General features: G+C 43.2%; 1 protein-coding gene across 1 annotated transcript in view; it reads left to right on the top strand.

Moving 5' to 3' along the window:
* The window catches only part of hfm1 (helicase for meiosis 1), a 201,026-nt gene that overhangs the window by 113,266 nt on the left and 67,758 nt on the right, over nucleotides 1-20,002 (top strand). Inside the window, exon 22 of the mRNA XM_043698772.1 lies at nucleotides 14,333-14,439. Coding sequence (XP_043554707.1) covers nucleotides 14,333-14,439 — 107 coding nt within the window. The remainder of the gene's footprint in view (nucleotides 1-14,332; nucleotides 14,440-20,002) is intronic.

The following is a 20,002-nucleotide window of genomic DNA, read 5'->3' on the forward strand; positions in this document are numbered from 1 at the left end:
CCTCAGACTACAGAATCCCCTAACACAATTGATCTTTTGGAAGCCAACGTACCCTTCGTTGCATTAGAGCCAGTCTCAATACCAGAAACCTGACTGTTCATGCTACGTTCCCCTGAGAATCCATCACCCCCTACGTTTTCCAAAACAGCATACCTGTTTGAAATGGGTATATCCACAAAAGACTCCTGCACTAGCTGCCTACTGCTCTTACCCTTCCTGGAGTTAACCCCTCTATGTGACTGTATCTGAGACTTCCCCCCTTCCTATAACTGCCATCCATCACATACTGTTGCTGTTTCAAATTCCTCATCGCTTCTATCTGTCTCTCCAACCGATCAACTCGATCTGATAAGATTCGCATCCAACAGCATTTATGGCAGATATCATCCGCAGTAACCTTTAAACTCTCTTTAAACTCCCACATCTAACAAGAAGTACATATCCCTGCAAAGGCCATTTTTGCTCCTTCACAATCTACAGACCCAGAAAATAACACCGTCTTATTCCTCTACAAAAACTGCCCCGGATTAAATTAATAGCTATGACTTTTATTTTAAGTTTAATCAAGAGACTTATCTCCAAAAACATATAATCAAGAAAGAACCCACTAATGCATCCTTTCTCTTGGACAGACTTAAAACAACAATTAACTTATCTGATTCTGTACTGTGAACTTCACCCAACAGTTCCTCCAAGATTAGTTGTGAAATTCACTGTTTGTTAATTTTCCCAGATGCACTCCGATGTCCAGCGATACTTGAATTCAAACACCAAAGGCGGTAACTGTGCAGGTTCTCTCTCTCTCTCTCTCTCTCTCTCTCTCCTGCACTGTCCTCACCTTTGTCTGCTCTTCTCCCTTTTAAACTGCTGTTGTTTTGACTTTTTTCCCCCAAAGTTTTTGGGAAAGGAAACGTTCCCTGATGGTATATTATTCTAACAAGGTCACAATCCTGCCTGCACCTTGACCATCCATGGCAAAGCAACTGAAGTCTTGCCCTACCAAATCCAGGGCTGCCAGGCTTGGAAGTCTCCCAGCAGCGCACATATTCCGGATCAACACCCTTCCAAAAATGGACTACTTCCTCCGGTGGGTTATCATTCTAATGGGATCACGACCCTGCCTGCACCCTGTCCTAGGATGGGATGCAATGACTCTATGACTATGACACCTGTCCTATATGTGACTCCAAATTTACAGCAGTTTAGTGAACTCGTAACTGCCCCCTGAAAGGACCTAATAAACCCAGATAAAGAACCCAGTCAATTTTTCACCTGTTAAGTTAAAAGAAAGAAAGTTGTACAGATCCCTTTCCAGATGTATCCTCTGATCCACAAATAGTAAATTTGTATTTAGGCTTAGGCCATTCAGTGTACTTGCGTAGAGATTCAGGACAATCTTCCGTTATTCCCGTAGAGTAAGTTTGAGATGAAAGTAGTTTATATTGATTCTAGCTCCATCGAAATAAGAGAGGAAAGTCATAGAAGCAATGACAAAGTGATGTCAGTAAATATATATTATTAAAACGCCAAGAGAAACTGCAATTGAAAAATTGATTAGAATTGAGCGGTAAAAGGGATTCCCTACCAGCTGTCAAGAACAAAGTTTCAACGTAATGCTTACTAAGTTATTAAAGTATAATCTTAAAAGGAAGAATGATTATGGTGCCTTTAAGTTCAGGTTTTAAAATAGACAAACTATTACAAGAAGGAAATACAATATTTAATATTATGTTTGAATAGAGGGTTGAGTTGAATGTGCCAATTTGAACATACTTTGTACACACACAGCCCAGATCTTCGTTTTCAGATACTTGGAGACCAGATATGCAGCCAGAGATGTATGTCAGGGCTCAGTGCACTGACTGTTAACGCTTAAATTGTTTTGGCTTACTTACCTCGATAGTTACATAGGAAATATCCAAGTTTAACTCCTGGGTAACTATTTACCCCCCTCCTTGCCCCTCACCACAATCTTACCCCCTTGACCAATCACCCAACCACCTGAATTATACCATGATACACCCCCAATCCAATTAGACTCCATCATAAGGTTGTAACTCCTGAAGACCCTGCCCCTGGCCCAGTGTGGCTCAGCCCAATTACCTCACTGGCCCCAACCCTTTGAGTGCCCCACTGAAGCAACTTGATTAGCCCTAAACTGATGATATCACTCAACTTAAGAGTCTAACAGCACAGAACAAGCCCTTGATATTGCTTGACCCTAGCACCCATCTTGCCCACTTGCCATCCTGCCCAGCTGCCACCTTACCCACATACTTCATTCAACTTACTGCCTAACTCACTTCTTTCACCTGCCCTATTGACTTATAAATTATATGTTCACCCGTTCAATCAATCATTCATTAATTCACAACTGCTTTGAAAAGGTGTTTTAAAAGCAGTTTTTTGCTTCTGTCTTTACTAAAGAAAAGGACCTTGTAGTGAATGAAACCATTGAGGAGCAGGTAGGTATGCTGGAACAGATAGAGATTGAAGAAGCTAATGTGCTGAAAATTTTGACAAACATTAAGATCGACAAGTTGCCAGGGCCAGACCAGATTTGTCCTCGGCTGCTTTGGGAAGCGAGAAATGCGATTGCTTCGACGCTAGTAAAGATCTTTGCATCCTCGCTCTCCACCAGAGTCGAACCTGAGGACTGGAGGGAGGCAAATGTAATTCCTCTCTTCAAGAAAGGAAATAGGGAAATCCCCGGCAATTACAGACCAGTCAGTCTCACGTCTGTCGCCTGCAAGATGTTAGAAAGGATTCTGAGGGATAGGATTTATGACCATCTGGAAGAGCATGGCTTGATTAAAGGCAGTCAGCACGACTTTGTGAGGGGCAGGTCATGCCTCACGAATCTTATTGAGATCTTTGAGGATGTTACTAGACAAGTTGATGAGGGTCGAGTGGTGGATGTGGAGTATATGGACTTCAATAAGGCATTTGATAAGGTTCCCCATGGTAGGCTCATTCAGAAGGCCAGAAAGAATGGGATACAGGGAAATGTAGCTGTCTGGATACAGATTTGACTGGTCGACAGAAGACAGCGAGTGGTAGTGGAAGGAAAGTATTCTGCCTGGAAGTCAGTGGTGAGTGGTGTTCCACAGGGCTCTGTTCTTCGGCCTCTACTCTTTGCAATTTTTATTAATGACTTGGATGAGGAGATTGAAGGATGGGTTAGCAAGTTTGCAGATGACACAAAGGTTGGAGGTGTCGTTGACAGTATAGAGGACTGTTGTAGGCTGCAGCGTGACATTGACAGGATGCAGAGATAGGCTGAGAGGTGGCAGATGGAGTTCAACCTGGATAAATGCGAGGTGATGCATTTTGGAAGGTCGAACTTGAAAGTTGAGTACAGGATTAAAGACAGGATTCTTGGCAGTGTGGAGGAACAGCGAGATCTTGCTGTGCAGGTACATAGATCCCTTAAAATTGCCACCCAGGTGGACAGGGTTGTTAAAAAAGCATATGGTGTTTTGGCTTTCATTAACAGGGGGATTGAGTTTAAGAGCCGTGAGATCTTGTTGCAGCTCTATAAAACTTTGGTTACACCGCACTTGGAATACTGTGTCCAGTTATGGTCGCCCTATTATAGGAAAGATGTGGATGCTTTGGAGAGGGTTCAGAGGAGGTTTACCAGGATGCTGCCTGGAATGGAGGGCTTATCTTACAAAGAGAGGTTGACTGAGCTCGGACTTTTTTCATTGGAAAAATGAAAAAATAGAGGGGACCTAATTGAGGTGTACAAGATATTGAGAGGCATAGATAGAGCTGATAGCCAGAGACTTTTTCCCAGGGCAGAAATGGCTAACACGAGGGGTCATAGTTTTAAGCTGTTTGGCGGAAAGTATAGAGGGGATGTCAGAGGTGGGTTCTTTACGCAGAGAGTTGTGAGAGCATGGAATGCGTTGCCAGCAGCAGTTGTGAAAGCGAGGTCATTGAGGATATTTAAGAGACTGCTGGACATGCATATGGTCACAGAAATTTGAGGGTTCGTACATTAGGTTTACTTTACATGAGGATCAATGGTCGGCACAACATCGTGGGCTGAAGAGCCTGTTCTGTGCTGTACTGTTCTGTGTTCTATGTTCTAAAATCCCAAAGCTTTACAGTGTGTTAGTGAGTATACAGCAGTTAATACCGTAAAAAGCAGGCATGGCTTGTTTTCGCTTCATGATCCAAAGCTAAAAGAAGAACTTTGATTTAAAGTTCTTTACATTTAGCTAAGACTGGAAGTCACAGCTTGAAAAGCAGAACTCATTCATAATGAGAAAAAGTAGCAGCAGAGTGGCAATCTGACAATAACTGATGTTTCTGAGAAGATTTGGGCCATGGTTGTTACTGCCTGTGTACTGCTTTGTGTAAAATAGTCCCCAACTTCCAATTTTTTTGGAAAATTAAAATAATTTATTGTTAGCTTACTTCTTGTGTAAAATCAGATACTAATGCAGACCTGGGCTGAGAGGTGGCAAATGGAATTTAATGCGGAAAAGTGTGAGATGATTCACTTTAGAAGGAGTAACAGAGTACTGGACTAATAGTAAGAGTCTTGGTATTGTAGATGAACAGAGAGATCTTGGTGTCCATGTACATAGATAGTTGAAAGTTCCCACTCAGGTTGATAGGGTTGTTAAGAAGGCGCACATGTGTTAGCTTTTATTGGTAGAGGCATTGAGTTTTGGAACCATGAGGTCATGCTGCAGCTATACAAAACTCTGGTGCGGCTGCACTTGGAGTAGTGCGTACAGTTCTGGTCACCGCTTTATAGGAAAGATGTGGAAGTCTTGGAAAGGGTTCAGAGGAGATTAACTGGGATGTTTCCTGGTTTGGAGGGAAGGTCTTAGGAAGAAAGGCTGACGGACCTGAGGCTGTTTTCGTTAGGCAGAAGAAGTTTGAGTGGTGACTTAATCAGAGGGTTAGATCGGGTGGACAGTGAGAGCCTTTTTCCTCAGATGGTGATGGCTAGCATGAGGGTACATAGCTTTAAATTGAGGGATGATAGATATAGGACAGATGCCAGAGGTAGTTTCTTTACTCAAAGAGTAGTAGGGGCGTGGAACGCACTGCCTGCAACAGAAGTCGGTTCGCCAAATTTAAAGGCATTTGAATAGTCATTGGATAGGCATATGGATGAGAATGGAATAGTCTAGGTTAGAGGGGCTGCAGATTTGTTTCACTGGTCATCGAGGGCCAAAAGGCCAATACTGCGCTGTAATGTTTATGTTCTTCTATGTTCTATACCTACTTGTTTTCCACCATTTTAAGAATAATGTAGTTCTGCAATTAATGAATATTCAAATAGCAACGCTTTAACATTGTTATTTGATTGAAATTCAGAGAAATAGGATGAGAAGTGGCTACTCAGCCCCTCTAGTCTGCACCACCATTTAATAAGATCATGGCCAATTGGATGATTGTCTCAACTCATTTTACCTGTGTAAGATATTCAGTGATCCAGCTTGACTGCTTACTGGAGCAAAGAATTCTTAAGATCCACACCTCCTTGAGAATAAATTATTCTCATCTATTTTTAAATGAGACACCCTTTATCCTGAAACTGTGCTTCAAGTTCAAAATTCCCCCACAAGTGAACATCCTCACAGCATCCAATTTGTCAAACAGCTGTCACAATTTTGCATATTTCAGTAAGATTAACTCTCATTTCTTAAAAGAATATGGGCCAATTTGCTCAGCCTTTCCTCATAAGACAACCTTTCATTCGAGGAGTCAACCTGATGAATGTTATCTGGACTTGCTGTAATGCAAGAAAACCCCTGCTTAACAAGGGTACCAAATTGTATACAAAATTTTAAGTGTTGTCTCACCAATATCCTGTATAGTACAGTTGTTGATAAACGTCTCTAATTTAACATTAGTATTGCCAAAAATGATACATGCTGTTGGAGCTCTTCAAATACAGATGCAATATGTCAAATTTCAAAGGGAGCAACAATTTATGCTGAGTGAGAAAAGGGTGTTAATTGGCTTGCAAGTTTACTCTGAGTGAGGCATTCCAATTAAGAATGGACCCTGTGCATTTTTTAATTTTAAAAAGTGCAATGCCTGGACATTTTCTTTTTTCCTGCTAAGAATGGGTCACTGCATATGAATATGGTCAGCATGAACCACATTGCAAATGTGACAGAAACTTCTAAATTATTTGTTAGTGTAATTCTGAACACACTCTGAATTGTTGAGCAAGTGCTAATTTGCATTACAATAGGATGGTTCAACCAGTTGAGGAAGGAGAATCTGTTCTCCTGTTTTTGATCTCCTTTCTGTCGGCTGCAATGAATATTTTTAATTTTTAGCACAAAGCTAGCGCATTTCAATTTAAACATAGTTTGTTAGAAATGGAAGGAACCAATTATGAAGATTTTCTTGTATGACAGAAAGAGAAATTTTATTAACCACTAACCTGAAGAAAAATTATAAGAACATGACATCAAGAGCAGATAATAAGTTTAAAGAAAAGAGTGACAGATATAGACAGGGAGGATTAAGGCTACATAATTCAAAAGTCTTTATAATCTTTGAGTTGTTAGGTTTTAAACCTGAGGCCATAGTTAGTTAATTATTGACCTGTACCACAGAAAGAAGAACAAAAAACATAGGAGTTGATGCCTGGAAAGAACAGCCATGATTTTGTAGAATGGCGGCACAGAATTGAGCTGAATAGTTAAGTCCTATTCCTGTTTCTTATGGTCATAGCAGGAGCAGAATCTGAAGTATCTTTGAGTTCTTAGTAAATGCGTGTTTCCCAATTTGGGTTTTCATTGGTGCTGTATTCTGAGATGATGAGAGAAGCAGGAAAGGAGAGTGAGTTTTCAAGTACATATTGTCACATTTTTTTACTGCTGTGTTGCTCAAAAACAGCTATTGAAATATGGTTTACTGTGTATTCCAGAGTCAAGATCCATAGGTTTTCCAAGCTACTTAACTGGCAAGTGAACCTTTCACCTCCTAACATATAAAGTTATGATACATTTGTGAATTAAACAGGAGTTGTAAATTTTTTGATGCTGACTTAGCCTAGTTTTGATGTCTTGCAATAAAAAAAGACAATTTGAATGCTGGTGGTTTTGCTTATTCCACACAAGTCTCATGAAGTTTAATCCATTTAAGTCCACTTTCTTCCTTTTTAAAACCATGAAAGTCCTTTACAGGTCTTGGGTATAACAATCTAATGATGGCAGTTAAGATTAGATAGTCTATATATAGTCTTATATAATGGGGGAAATATATTTCCTGATTCAGTCTCCATAGCAACACTTGACTAATCAGTCGACCGATTAGTCGACTGCGCCCATACCTCCACCCTTCCCTCCTATCAAGGCCCCAAAGGACCCTTTCACATTCATCAAAGTTTCACCTGCACTTCCACATATGTCATTTATTGTATCCATCGCTCCCGATGCGGTCTCCTCTGCATTGGGCAGACTGGATTCCTTCTCGCAGAGCGCTTTGGAGAACATCTCCGGGACACCTGCACCAACCAACCCCACCACCCCGTGGTTGAACATTTCAATTCCCCCAACTTTTCCAGCAACACACTCTCACCCTCACAAAGTGCAGCCCTCCACTCCAACCCCAACCTCGCCATCAAACCAGCGGACAAAGGGGGTGCAGTGGTAGTTTGGTGCACTGTCCTCTACACCGCTGAAGCCAGGCGCCAACTCAAACACACCTATTCCTACTGCACCCCCCAACATGACCTCACACCCCATCACCAAACCATCATCTCCCAGACCATACACAATCTCATCACCTCAGACAATCTCCCACCCACAGCTTCCAACCTCATCGTTTGGGAACCCCGCACTGCCTGATTCTACCTCCTACCCAAGATCCACAAGCCTGACTACCCTGGCCAATGTATTGTCTCAGCCTGCTCCTGGCCCACCAACCTCACCTCCACCTAACTCGATACTGTCCTGTCCTCCCAGTCCAGGAACTCCCCATATACATTTGGGACACCACCACACCCTCCACCTCCACCAAGACTTCCGTTTCCCCGGCCCCCAATGCCTCATCTTCACCATGGACATCCAGTCCCTCTACACCACTATCCCCCATGACCACGGCCTCCAAACCCTCCGTTTCTTCCTCTACCAATGTCCCCACCAGTACCCTTCCACTGACACCCTTATTCGTTTGACTGACCTGCTCCTCACCCTCAACAATTTCTCCTTCCAATCCTCCCACTTCCTCCAGACAAAAGGAGTAGCCAGGGGCACCCGCATAGGTCCCAGCTATACCTGTCTTTTTGTCATCTACGTAGAACAGCCCATCTTCGGGAGTTACACCGGCACCACTCCCCTACATTCCTCCGCTACATTGGCGCCACCTTGTGCTCCCACGAGGAGGTCGAACAGTTCATCAACTTCACCAACACATTCCACACCGAGCTTAAATTTAGCTGGACCATCTTTGACACCTCCCTCCCCTTCCTAGACCTCTCCATCTCCATCCATGAGGACCAACCTAACATTGACATTTTTTACAAACCCACCGACTCCCACAGCTACCTGGATTATACCTCCTCCCACCCTACCTCCTAAAAAAATGCTATCCCGTATGCCCAATTGCTCCGCCTCCACCGCATCTGCTCCCAGGTGGACCAGTTCCACTCAGAACACACCAGATGGCCTCCTTCTTTAAAGACTGAAATTTCCCCTCCCACGTGGTTGAAGATGCCCTCCAACGCATCTCATCCACATTCTGCACCTCTGCACTTGAACCCTATCCTTCCAACCGCAACAAGGAAAGAACACCCCGGTCCTCACCTTCCACCCCACTAACCTCCGCATAAATCACATCATCGGCTGACATTTCCGCCACTTCAAATGGACCCCACCATCAGGGATATATTTCTCCCCCATCCCTATCCGCTTTCTGCAAAGACTGTTCCCTCCACGACCACCTGGTCAGGTCCACTCCCCCTAACAAGCCACAATCCCCTCCTGGCACCTCCCCCAGCCACCGCAGAAATTGTAAAACCTGCACCCACACCTCCCCCATTACCTCCGTCCAAGGCCCCAAAGGAACCTTCCAGATCCATCGAAGTTTCACCTGCACTTCCACGCATGTCATTTATTGTATCCATTGCACCTAATGCAGTCTTCTCTACATTGGGCAGACTGGATGCCTTCTCGCAAAGGGCTTTAGAGAACATCTCCGGGACACCTGCACCAACCAATCCCACTGACCCTTGGTTGAACATTTCAACATGTGGGCGGCACGGTGGCACAGTGGTTAGCACTGCTGCCTCACAGCGCCAGAGACCCGGTTCAATTCCCAACTCAGGCGACTGACTGTGTGGAGTTTGTACATTCTCCCCGTGTCTGCGTGGGTTTCCTCTGGGTGCTCCGGTTTCCTCCCACAGTCCAAAGATGTGCAGGTCAGGTGAATTGGCCATGCTAAATTGCCCGTAGTGTTAGGTAAAGGGGTAAATGTAGGGGAATGGGTGGGTTGCGCTTCGGCGGGTCGGTGTGGATTTGTTGGGCCGAAGGGCCTGTTTCCACACTGTAATTAATCTAATCTAAAGCTTCCCCCTCCCGTTCTGCCAAGGATATGTGGGTTCTGGACCTCTTCCATCGCCACTCCCTGACCACCCAACACCTGGAGGAAGAATGCCTTATCTTCCGCCTCGGAACCCTTCAACCCCAGGGCATCAATATGGACTTCACCAGTTTCCTCATTTCCCCTCTCCCCGCTTTACCCCAGTTCTAACCTTCCAGCTCAGGACAACCCTCATGACCTGTCTCACCTGTCAATCTTCCTTCCCACCTATCTGCTCCATCCTCCTCTCCGACCTCTACCTGCTGTGCTTTTCCAGCAACACACTCTCAACTCTGATCTCCAGAATCTGCAGACCTCACTGACTCCTAATCAGTCAACTTGCCAATCAATCTTCACCTTTTTCTCATACAGTATAATTTAAACTAAATATAACCTTTAAACTATGATATTATTGTGTCAGTCCTAATGATATGAGACGAAAAGCTTCAACAGATTTGTGTCTCTTTTTCTCAGCAATACTCAAGTTCTATGCAGCCAAGTGACCATTGCTTAAACAGCATATGAACTGTAGAAAGGCTATTGGGCCTGTGGAGCTTGATCTATCATTCAATTATACCATGGCTGATCTAAATTTTAACTCCATTTACTATATGCTCCATGAACATCACAATAGATTTCATATTTGATGCAATTCACTTTTAGGTGTTTGTACCTTTTGAACCAATTCCTGTGTTATGAGTCACCTATGAAAAATTAACATCTTTCAGCTACCATAGAGCCGTACAGCACAGAAACAGGCCATTTGGCCCACCATGTCTATACCACCCAACAAACACCAAATTACACTAATTCAATTTTTCTGCACTTGGTGCATTACCTGCTATGCCCTGACATTTTAAGTGCTCACACAGATGCTTCCGAAATATTATGAGATTACCTGCCTCCACACTCTCTCAGGCAACGTATTCATATGTGGGTGAAAAAGGTTTTTCTCAGATACCCTCTAAACTCTTAATCTTAATATGTGCCCTCTAGTCTTCGACATGTCTGCCATCGGGAAAAGATTCTCATGTTCTATGCCCCTCATTATTTTGTATCCCTCAATCAATTACCCCCTCAGCCTCCGCTGCTCCAAGGAAAACAAACCCAGCTTGTCCAGTCTCTCCCCATAAACTAAATCTTTTCATCCCAGGCAACATTGTGGTGAATCTCCTCTGCACACTCTCTGGCCGAACCAACATTTTATAAAGTTGTAACAAGGATTATTTGCTCTTCCTTGCTGTAGCTAACAAAGGCAAGTATCTTGTGAATTCTTTGCCACTCTGTTGACCTATCCTGATGCCATGGACTTCTACACTAACATCCCTTTGTTCCTCAGTACTTCCTGGACACCTATCATTCATTGTGTATATCCTTCTCTTAGTAGAACTCCCAAAATGTGTCACCTCACTGTTATCAGAATTAAATTCAATTTGCCATTGCTCTGTCCAATTTATCAGCTAATCAATATCAGACTGTAACCTGAGACCATCCTCCTCACTATCAACACCACCAATTTTCATGTCATCTGCAAATTTACTAATTATATTTTCCACATTCATCTCCAAGTTGTTAATGTACATAACAAACAGCAAGGGTCCCAGCGCCGATCCCTGTGATACACTAACAGTCACAAAATGAATCACAATAACAGTTCTCCACCATCACCCTTGCCTCCCATTTACAAGCAATTTTGAATCTATTTTGCCAACTTGCCTGGATCCCATGGGCTCTTATTTTGGACCAGGGGAAAGTGAGGTCTGCAGATGCTGGAGATCAGAGCTGAAAATGTGTTGCTGAAAAAGCGCAGCAGGTCAGGCAGCATCCAGGGAACAGGAGAATCGACGTTTCGGGCATAAGCCCTTCTTCAGGAATCCTGAAGAAGGGCTTATGCCCGAAACGTCGATTCTCCTGTTCCCTGGATGCTGCCTGACCTGCTGCGCTTTTCTAGCAACACATTTTCAGCTCTTCTTTTGGACCAACCTTCTATGTGGGACCTTGTCAAAGGTATTATAAAGTCCATGTAAACCAGATCAAATGCATTACCCTCATCAATATATTTAGTCTCCGTTTCAAAAAATACAACTAACTTAGTCAAACAAGATCTCTATCCAGCAAATTCATACTGACTGTCCCTGATCAATTGTTGTCTTTCCAAGTGTTGATTAAGATTAGAGTGGTGCTGGAAGAGCACAGTGCGTCAGGCAGAATCCAAGGAGCAGGAAAATTGATGTTTCGGGCAGGAACCCTTCATCAGGAATTAGCTCATTCCTGATGAAGGACTCCTGCCTGCAACGTTGATTTTCCTGTTCCTCGGATGCTGCCTGACCTGCTGTGCTTTTCCCACACCACTCTAATCTTGACTCTGAGCTCCAGCATCTGCAGTCCTCATTTTGGCCAAGTGTTGATTAACCCTCTCCCTCAGAATTGTTTCAATAATTTCCCTACCACTAATATCAGACTAATTGATCTGTAGTGACCTGGCCTATCGACACGGTGGCTCAGTGGTTAGCACTGCTGCCTCACAGCATCAGGGTCTCAGGTTCAATTCCAGCCTCAGGTGACTGTCTGTGTGGAGTTTGCACATTCTCCCCGTGTCTGCGTGGGTTTCCTCTGGGTCGTCTGGTTTCCTCCCACAGTCCAAAGATGTGCATGTCAAGTGAATTGGCCACGTTAACTTGCTCATAGTGTCAGGTGTATTAGTCAGAGGGAAATGGGTCTGGGTGGATTACTCTTTGGAGGGTCGGTGTGTTCTGGTTGGGCCGAAGGGCATGTTTCCACACTGTAGGGAATCTAATCTAATCTGAGCTTCCCTTCTTGAACAAAAGAACCATATTAGCTATTCTTCAATCATTTGGCACTTCACCTTTGGCCAGCAAAGTATTCAATATCTGTGCCACGGCCCTCACCAATCTCAATGACGAGAGTAAGATTAGGGCCAATCAAGGATAGCAGTGGGAAGTTGTGTGTGGAGTCAGAGGAAATAGGGGAAGCACTTAATGAATATTTTTTGACAGTATTCACTCTAGAAAACAACAATGTTGTCAAGGAGAATACTGAGATACAGGCTACTAGACTAGGTGTGATTGAGGTTCACAAGGAAGAGGTATTAGAAATCCTGCAGAGTGTGAAAATAGATAAGTCCCCTGGGCCGGATGGGAATAATCATCTAGAAAATAATAATTTGATTAGGGATAGTCAGCACGGTTTTGTGAAGGGTAGATCGTGCCTCACAAACCTAATTGAGTTCTTTGAGAAGGTGACCAAACAGGTAGATGAGAGTAAACCGGTTGGTGTGGTGTATATGGATTTCAGCAAGGTGTTCGATAAGGTTCCCCACAGTAGGCTATTGTCCAAAATGCTGAAGAATGGGATTGTGGGAGATATAGCAGTTTGGATCAGTAATTGGCTTGCTGAAAGAAGACAGAGGGTGGTAGTTGATGGGAAATGTTCATCCTGGAGTCCAGTTACCAGTGGTGTACCGCAAGGATCGGTGTTAGGTTCACTGCTGTTCATCATTTTTATAAACGACCTGGATGAGGGCGTAGAAGGGTGGGTTAGTAAATTTCCAGACGACACTAAGGTCAGTGGAGTTGTGGATAGTGACGAAGGATGTTGTAGGTTACAGAGAGACATAGATAAGCTGCAGAGCTGGGCTGAGAGGTGGCAAATGGAGTTTAACGCGGACAAGTATGAGGTGATTCGCTTTGGTTGGAGTAACTGGAATGCAAAGTTCTGGGCTAATGGTAAGATTCTTGGTAGTGTAGATGAGCAGAGAGATATCGGTGTCCAGGTACACAGATCTTTGAAAGTTGCCACCCAGGTTGACAGGGTTGTTAAGAAGGCATACAGTGTTTTAGCTTTTATTAATAGAGGGATCGAGTTCCGGAACCATGAGGTTATGCTGCAGCTGTACAAAACTCTACTGCGGCCGCACTTGGAGTATTGTGTACAGTTCTGGTCACCCCATTATAAGAAGGATGTGGAAGCTTTGGAATGGGTGCAGAGGAGATTTACGAGGATGTTGCCTGGTATGGAGGGAAGGTCTTATGAGGAAAGATTGAGGGACTTGAGGCTATTTTCGTTAGAGAGAAGAAGGTTGAGAGGTGACATAATAGAGACATATAAGATAATCAGAGGGTTAGATAGGGTGGACAGGGAGAGCCTTTTTCCAAATATGGTGACGGTGAGCATGAGAGGGCATAGCTTTAAATTGAGGGGTGATAGATATAGGACAAGTGTCAGAGGTAGTTTCTTTACTCAAAGAGTAGTAAGGGTATGGAATGCTTTGCCTGCAATGGTAGTAGATTCGCCAACTTTAAGTACATTTAAGTCGTCATTGGACAAGCATATGGACATACATGGAATATGTAGGTTAGATGGGCTTCAGATTGGTATGACAGGTCAGCGCAACATCGAGGGCTGAAGGGCCTGTACTGCGCTGTAATGTTCTATGTTCTATGTTCCTCCCTTGCCTCCCATAGCAGCCTGGGGTACATCTAATCAGGTCCTCGGAATTTATGCATCTTCATACCTGCTAAAATATCTAATACCTCCTCCTTATTAATCTTAACGTGTTCTCAAATCTCACCAGCCCACCTGAAATCCCTGATTACAATGTATTTCTCCTCTGGGAATATAGGTGCAATCTATTCATTTAAGATCTCACCCATATCCTCTAGCTTCATGAACATCATCATTTGGCTTGGAAATTTGTTAGAGTTCATTTCTAAATATTTAATATTTCACATTATACTTGATTTGACAGGTAAGATTAATCTGCAACTGCAAGGAATTTACTGATGTTCAACTCAGAGTGAACGAAAAGAAGATTCTGAACACACTGAATAAAGACAAGAATAGAATTACCATCAGGTAATGCTAACCATGTTACTTGCAAGTACTCCAAGTTTACAAATGTGCAATTTAACAGGAAATGAGAAAGAAGCTTTTGATCCGTGAATAAGAGAATTACCACCAGATTATGTTGACTATTACTTCTGAAATAGTTGAACAAGCTTTATCATCTCTCATAGAGTCATAGAGATGTACATCATGGAAACAGACCCTTTGGTCCAACCCGTCCATGCCGACCAGATATCCCAACCCAATCTAGTCCCACCTGCCAGCACCTGGCCCATATCTCTCCAAACCCTTCCTATTCATATACCCATCCAAATGCCTCTTAAATAGAGCAGTAACTGGACAGTAACATTGTGCTGAACATGAGAAATGAAACTAATCCCTTCTGCCTGCACCTGGTCCATATCCCTCCATTCCTCACATATTCATGTTTATCTGAAAGCCCCTGAAACACCCCCTATCGTATCTGCCTCCACCAAAACCCCCTGGCAGTGCATTCCAGATTTCTACCGCTCTGTGATGAAAACTTGCCCCTCACATCTAATTTCAACTTTCCCTCCTTCACCACTTGTTTTTCAAGTCTGAGAGAAATGTTCTGATCATCAACCCTATCTATGCATCTCATAAATTGAGATGCATAAACTTCTATCAACTCGCCCCCCAGCTTCCAGAGAAAATGATCTGAGTTTTTCCAGCCCCTCCTTCTAGCTCATCCCCTCTCATCCAGGCTGCTTTTCTGGTAAACCTCTTCTGCACCTTCTCCAAAGCCTCAACATCCTTCCTGTAATGTGGTGACCGGAAATGAACACAATACTCTAAGTCTTTTAAAGCTGCCACATGACATCCTAACTCTTGTACTCAATTCCCTAACTAATAAAGGCATGGCCCTAATCTCTAACGAATGGATTTGAATTCAATGGTTTGATTGTTTTAAATCCTTTGTTTTACTACAACTGTACGGGACAGTAGTTATTTTTCACATTGATAAATTGGAAGATGGTATAACATTCTGAAAGCCACACAGTGATGTACAGTGTACTCAGTGAGAGTACAGTGTTGTGAGAAGTTTTTAATCTGCCGCTCTCAAACTATCAGAGTGAGATTTCTCTTCTTTGCTAATGGAGAGGAGGTCACATTGTGAACAGCTCAGATTGATGTTACAATCCTTGCCTTTGAGAGATTAGCATCATTTTCTGAAGCCTGTGACCACCTTTCACAAAAACACGTGTACAACTTGTCCTGTGAATTATCATATCCCTAATCAGTCCTTGCCTTTCCAAATACATGTACATCCTGTATCTCAGGATTCCCTCCAACAACTTCCCACCACCGAGGTCAGGCTCACCGGTCTATAGTTCCCTGGATTGACTTTACCACCTTTCTTAAACAGTGGCACCACATTTGCCAACCTCCAGTCTTCCAGCACCACACCTGTGACTATCGATGATACAACTATCTCAGCAAGAGGCCCAGCAATCACATCTCTAGCTTCCCACAGAGGTCTTGGGTACACCTGATCAGGCCCTGGGGATTTATCCACTTTTAACCATTTCAAGACATCCAGCACTTCCTCCTCTGTAATCTGGACATTTTGCAAGATGTCACCATCTATTTCCCTACAGTCTATATCTTCCATATCCTTTTCCACAGTAAATACTGATGCAAAATATTCATTTAGTATCTCCCCCATTTTCTGTGGCTCCACACAAAGGCTGCCTTGCTGATCTTTGAGGGTCTGTATTCTCTCCCTCTTTACCCTTTTGTCCTTAATATATTTCTAAAAATCCTTTGGATTCTCCTTAATTCTATTTGCCAAAGCTATCTCATGTCCCCGTTTTGCCCTCCTGATTTTCCTGTTCAGTATACTCCTACTTTCTTTGTACTCTTCTGAGGATTCACTCAATCTATCCTGTCTATACCTGACATACGCTTCCTTCTTTTTTTTAACCAAACCCTCAATTTCTTTAGTCATCCAGCATTCCCTATACCTACCAGCCTTCCCTTTCACCCTGACAGGAATATACTTTCTCTGGATTCTTCTTATCTCATTTCTGAAGGCTTCCCATTTTCCAGCTGTCCCTTTACCTGCGAACTGCCTCCAATCAGCTTTCGAAAGTTCTTGCCTATTACCTTCAAAATTGGCCTTTCTCCAATTTAGAACTTCAACTTTTAGATCTGGTCTGTCCTTTTCCATCACTATTTTAAAATGAATAGAATTATGGTCGCTTGCCCCAAAGTGCTCCCCCACTGACAACTCAGTCACCTGCCCTGCCTTATTTCCCGAGAGTAGGTCAGGTTTTGCACTTTCTCCAGTCGGTACATCCACATTCTGAATCAGAAAATTGTCTTGTACACACTTAAGAAATTCCTCTCCATCTTAACCTATGGCAGTTCCAGTCCATGTTTGGAAAGTTAAAATCCCCTACCATAACTATTCTGAGATCTCCTTACAAGTTTGTTTCTCAATTTCCCTCTGACTATTGGGGGGGGGTCTATAATACATTCCCAATAAGATGATCATCCCGTTCTTATTTCTCAGTTTCACCCAAATAACTTCCCTGGATGTATTTCTGGGAATAAGCTCCCTCAGCACAGCTGTAATGCTATCCCTTATCAAAACTGCCAGTCCCCCTCCTCTCTTGCCTCCTTTTCTATCCTTCCTGTAGCATTTGTATCCTGGACCATTAAGCTGCCAGTCCTGCCCATCCCTGAGCCATGTTTCCATAATTGCTATGATATCCCAGTCCCATGTTCCTAACCATGCCCTGAGTTCATCTGCCTTCCCTGTTAGGCCCCTTGCATTGAAATAAATGCAGTTTAATTTATTAGTCCTACCTTGTCCCTGGCTGCCCTGACTGTTTGACCCACTTCTGTTCTCAGCTGTACCAGTCTCAGATCAATCTCTTTCCTCACTATCTCCCTGGGTCCCACCACCCACCCCACCTTACTAGTTTAAATCCTCCCAAGCAGCTCTAGCTAATTTCCCTGCCAGTATATTAGTCCCCTTCCAATTTAGGTGCAATCCGTCCTTCTTGTATAGGTCACTTCTACCCCAAAGAAGATTCCAATGATCCAAAAATGTGAATCCTTCTCCCATACACCAGCTCCTCAGCCATGCATTCATCTGCTCTATCCTCCTATTCCTGCCCTCACTAGCTCGTAGCACTGGGAATAATCCAGATATTACTACTCTTGAGGACCTCCTTTTTAAATTTCTGCCTAACTCTCTGTAATCTCCCTTCAGAATCTCAATCTTTTCCCTCCAATGTCGTTGGTTACAATGTGAACAATGACCTCCTGCTGGCTTCTCTCCCCCGTGGAAACATTCTGCACCCTCTCTAAGACATCCTTGATCCTGGCACCAGGGAAACAACACACCATTCTGCTTTTAGATGGAATTCCATGAACTTTTAACAACTGTTTCATTGTTGCCTTTAACTTTGGCAGTTTTGTAATGTTTTAATTTTGATGCGTAACAATTTTCCAATGAATCTAAATTTGGAAATACAGTTAATAGTAAGGAGAATTATAACAGACTTCAAGATTAGCATAGAAAAACTGAGGAAATGGGTGGATGCTGGGCAGAAGAAATTCAACCCAATTCAAGAAATAAACAGGAGATTCAAAATCTCCTCTTTCCAGGGACCAACTCTGAGCTGGCTGCCTACAGCCAGTGTACTGTGCAAATCGATAACCACAAATGAGGTGCCAGAAGATTGGAAGTTGGCTGATGTGGTGCCACTATTTAAGAAAAGTGATAAGGAAAAGCCAGGGAACTATGGACCAGTGAGCCTGACATCGGTGGTGGGAACATTGTTGGAGAGAATCCTCAGGAACAGGATTTACATGTATTTGGAAAGGCAAGGACTGATTAGGAAGAGTCACCAAGGCTTTGTGCATGGGAAATCATGTCTCACTATTGAGTTTTGATTGAGTTTTTGAAGAAGTGACAAAGAGGATTGATGAGGACAAAGTGGTGGACGTAATCTATATGGATTTCACCAAGGCGTTCAACAAGCTTCCTCATGGTAGACTGGTTAGCAAGGTTAGATTGCATAGTATACAGGGAGAACTAGCCATTGGATACAGAACTGGCTTAAAGGTAAATGACAGATGTCAGGGCTGCTTTTCAGTCTGGACGCCTGTGACCAGTAGTATACCACAAGGTTCAGTGCTGGGTCCAATGCTTTTTGTCACTTAGATAAATGAGTTATGGTTAGTAAGATGACACCAAAATTGGCAGTGGAGTGGACAGCAAAGAAGATTACCCTAGAGCGCAACGTGACCTTGATCAGATGGGTCAATAGACTGAGGAGTGGCAGATGGAGTTTAATTTAGATAAATGTGAGGTGCTGCATTTTGGAAAAGCAAATAAGGTCAGGACTTATACACTTAATGGTAAGGTACTGGGGAGTGTTGCTGAACAAAAAGACCTTGTAGTGCAGGGTCATAGTTCATTGAAAGTGGAGTCCCAAGTAGACAGGAACATGAAGAAAGCATTTGGTATGATTGCCTTTATTGATCAGTTCATTGAGTCCAGGAGTTGGGAGGTCATGTTGCAGCTGTACAGGACATTGGCTAGGCCACGTTTGGAGTACTGCGTGCAACTCTGATCTCCCTGCTATAAGAAAGATATTGTGAGACTTGAAAGGGGTCAGAAAAGGTTTACGAGGTTGGAGGTTTGAGCTATAGGGAGAGGCTGAATAGGCTGGAACTATTTTCTCTGGAGTATCAGAGGCTTAGGGGTGACCTTATAGAAGTTTATAAAATCATGAGGGGCATGGAAAGGGTAAATAGACAAGGTATTTACCCTGGGATGGGTGAGTCCAAAACCAGAGGGCTTGATTTAAGATGAGAGGGGAAAGGTTTAAAAGAGACATCAGGGGCAACTTTTATGTGCAAAGGGTGGTGTGTGTGCGGAATGAACTGCCAGACGAAGTAGTGGTGGCTCGTACAATTACAACATTTAAAAGGCATCTGGATGGGTACACGAATAGGATAGGTTTAGAGGATGTGAGCCAAGTGCTGGCAAATGGGACTAGATTTATTTAATATATCTGATCAGCATGGACGAGCTGGACCAAAGAGCCTGTTTCCATACTGTCCAACTCCATGACTCTATGATATGCAAATAAAGGGTGACTTGGTGATGGGATACTGGCCTCTGTGCAGTTGTTTCAGAAACAGAAATAGTAACATAAATTGCTGGAAAAACTCAGCAAGTCTGGCAGCTTCTGTTCTGTACTGTGTTCTGAAGAAGGGTCACTGGACCTAAATATGAACTCTTAATTTCTATCCACAGATGCTGCCAGACCTAGCAATTTCTGTTATTGTAGCTTACTGATTGAACTAGTTATAAAATACAGTTTGCTTTTAATGTATATCATTAAGGTTTTAAACCCGCTATTTTCCAGCATTTTCTGTTTTTATTCCTCCTCATCTTTGTCTGAATTGGAACACCCCTTACTCTGAGATTGTGCAATTTGGGCCTAGGCTCTCCCACAAGGGGAAACAACCTCTCAGCATCTACCCTGCCAAGCTCCAGAAAATCTTTATTATATTTTAATAATTTAAT

The sequence above is a fragment of the Chiloscyllium plagiosum genome, chromosome 11, assembly GCF_004010195.1.
Source record: "Chiloscyllium plagiosum isolate BGI_BamShark_2017 chromosome 11, ASM401019v2, whole genome shotgun sequence".
NCBI classification, from domain to species: domain Eukaryota; kingdom Metazoa; phylum Chordata; class Chondrichthyes; order Orectolobiformes; family Hemiscylliidae; genus Chiloscyllium; species Chiloscyllium plagiosum.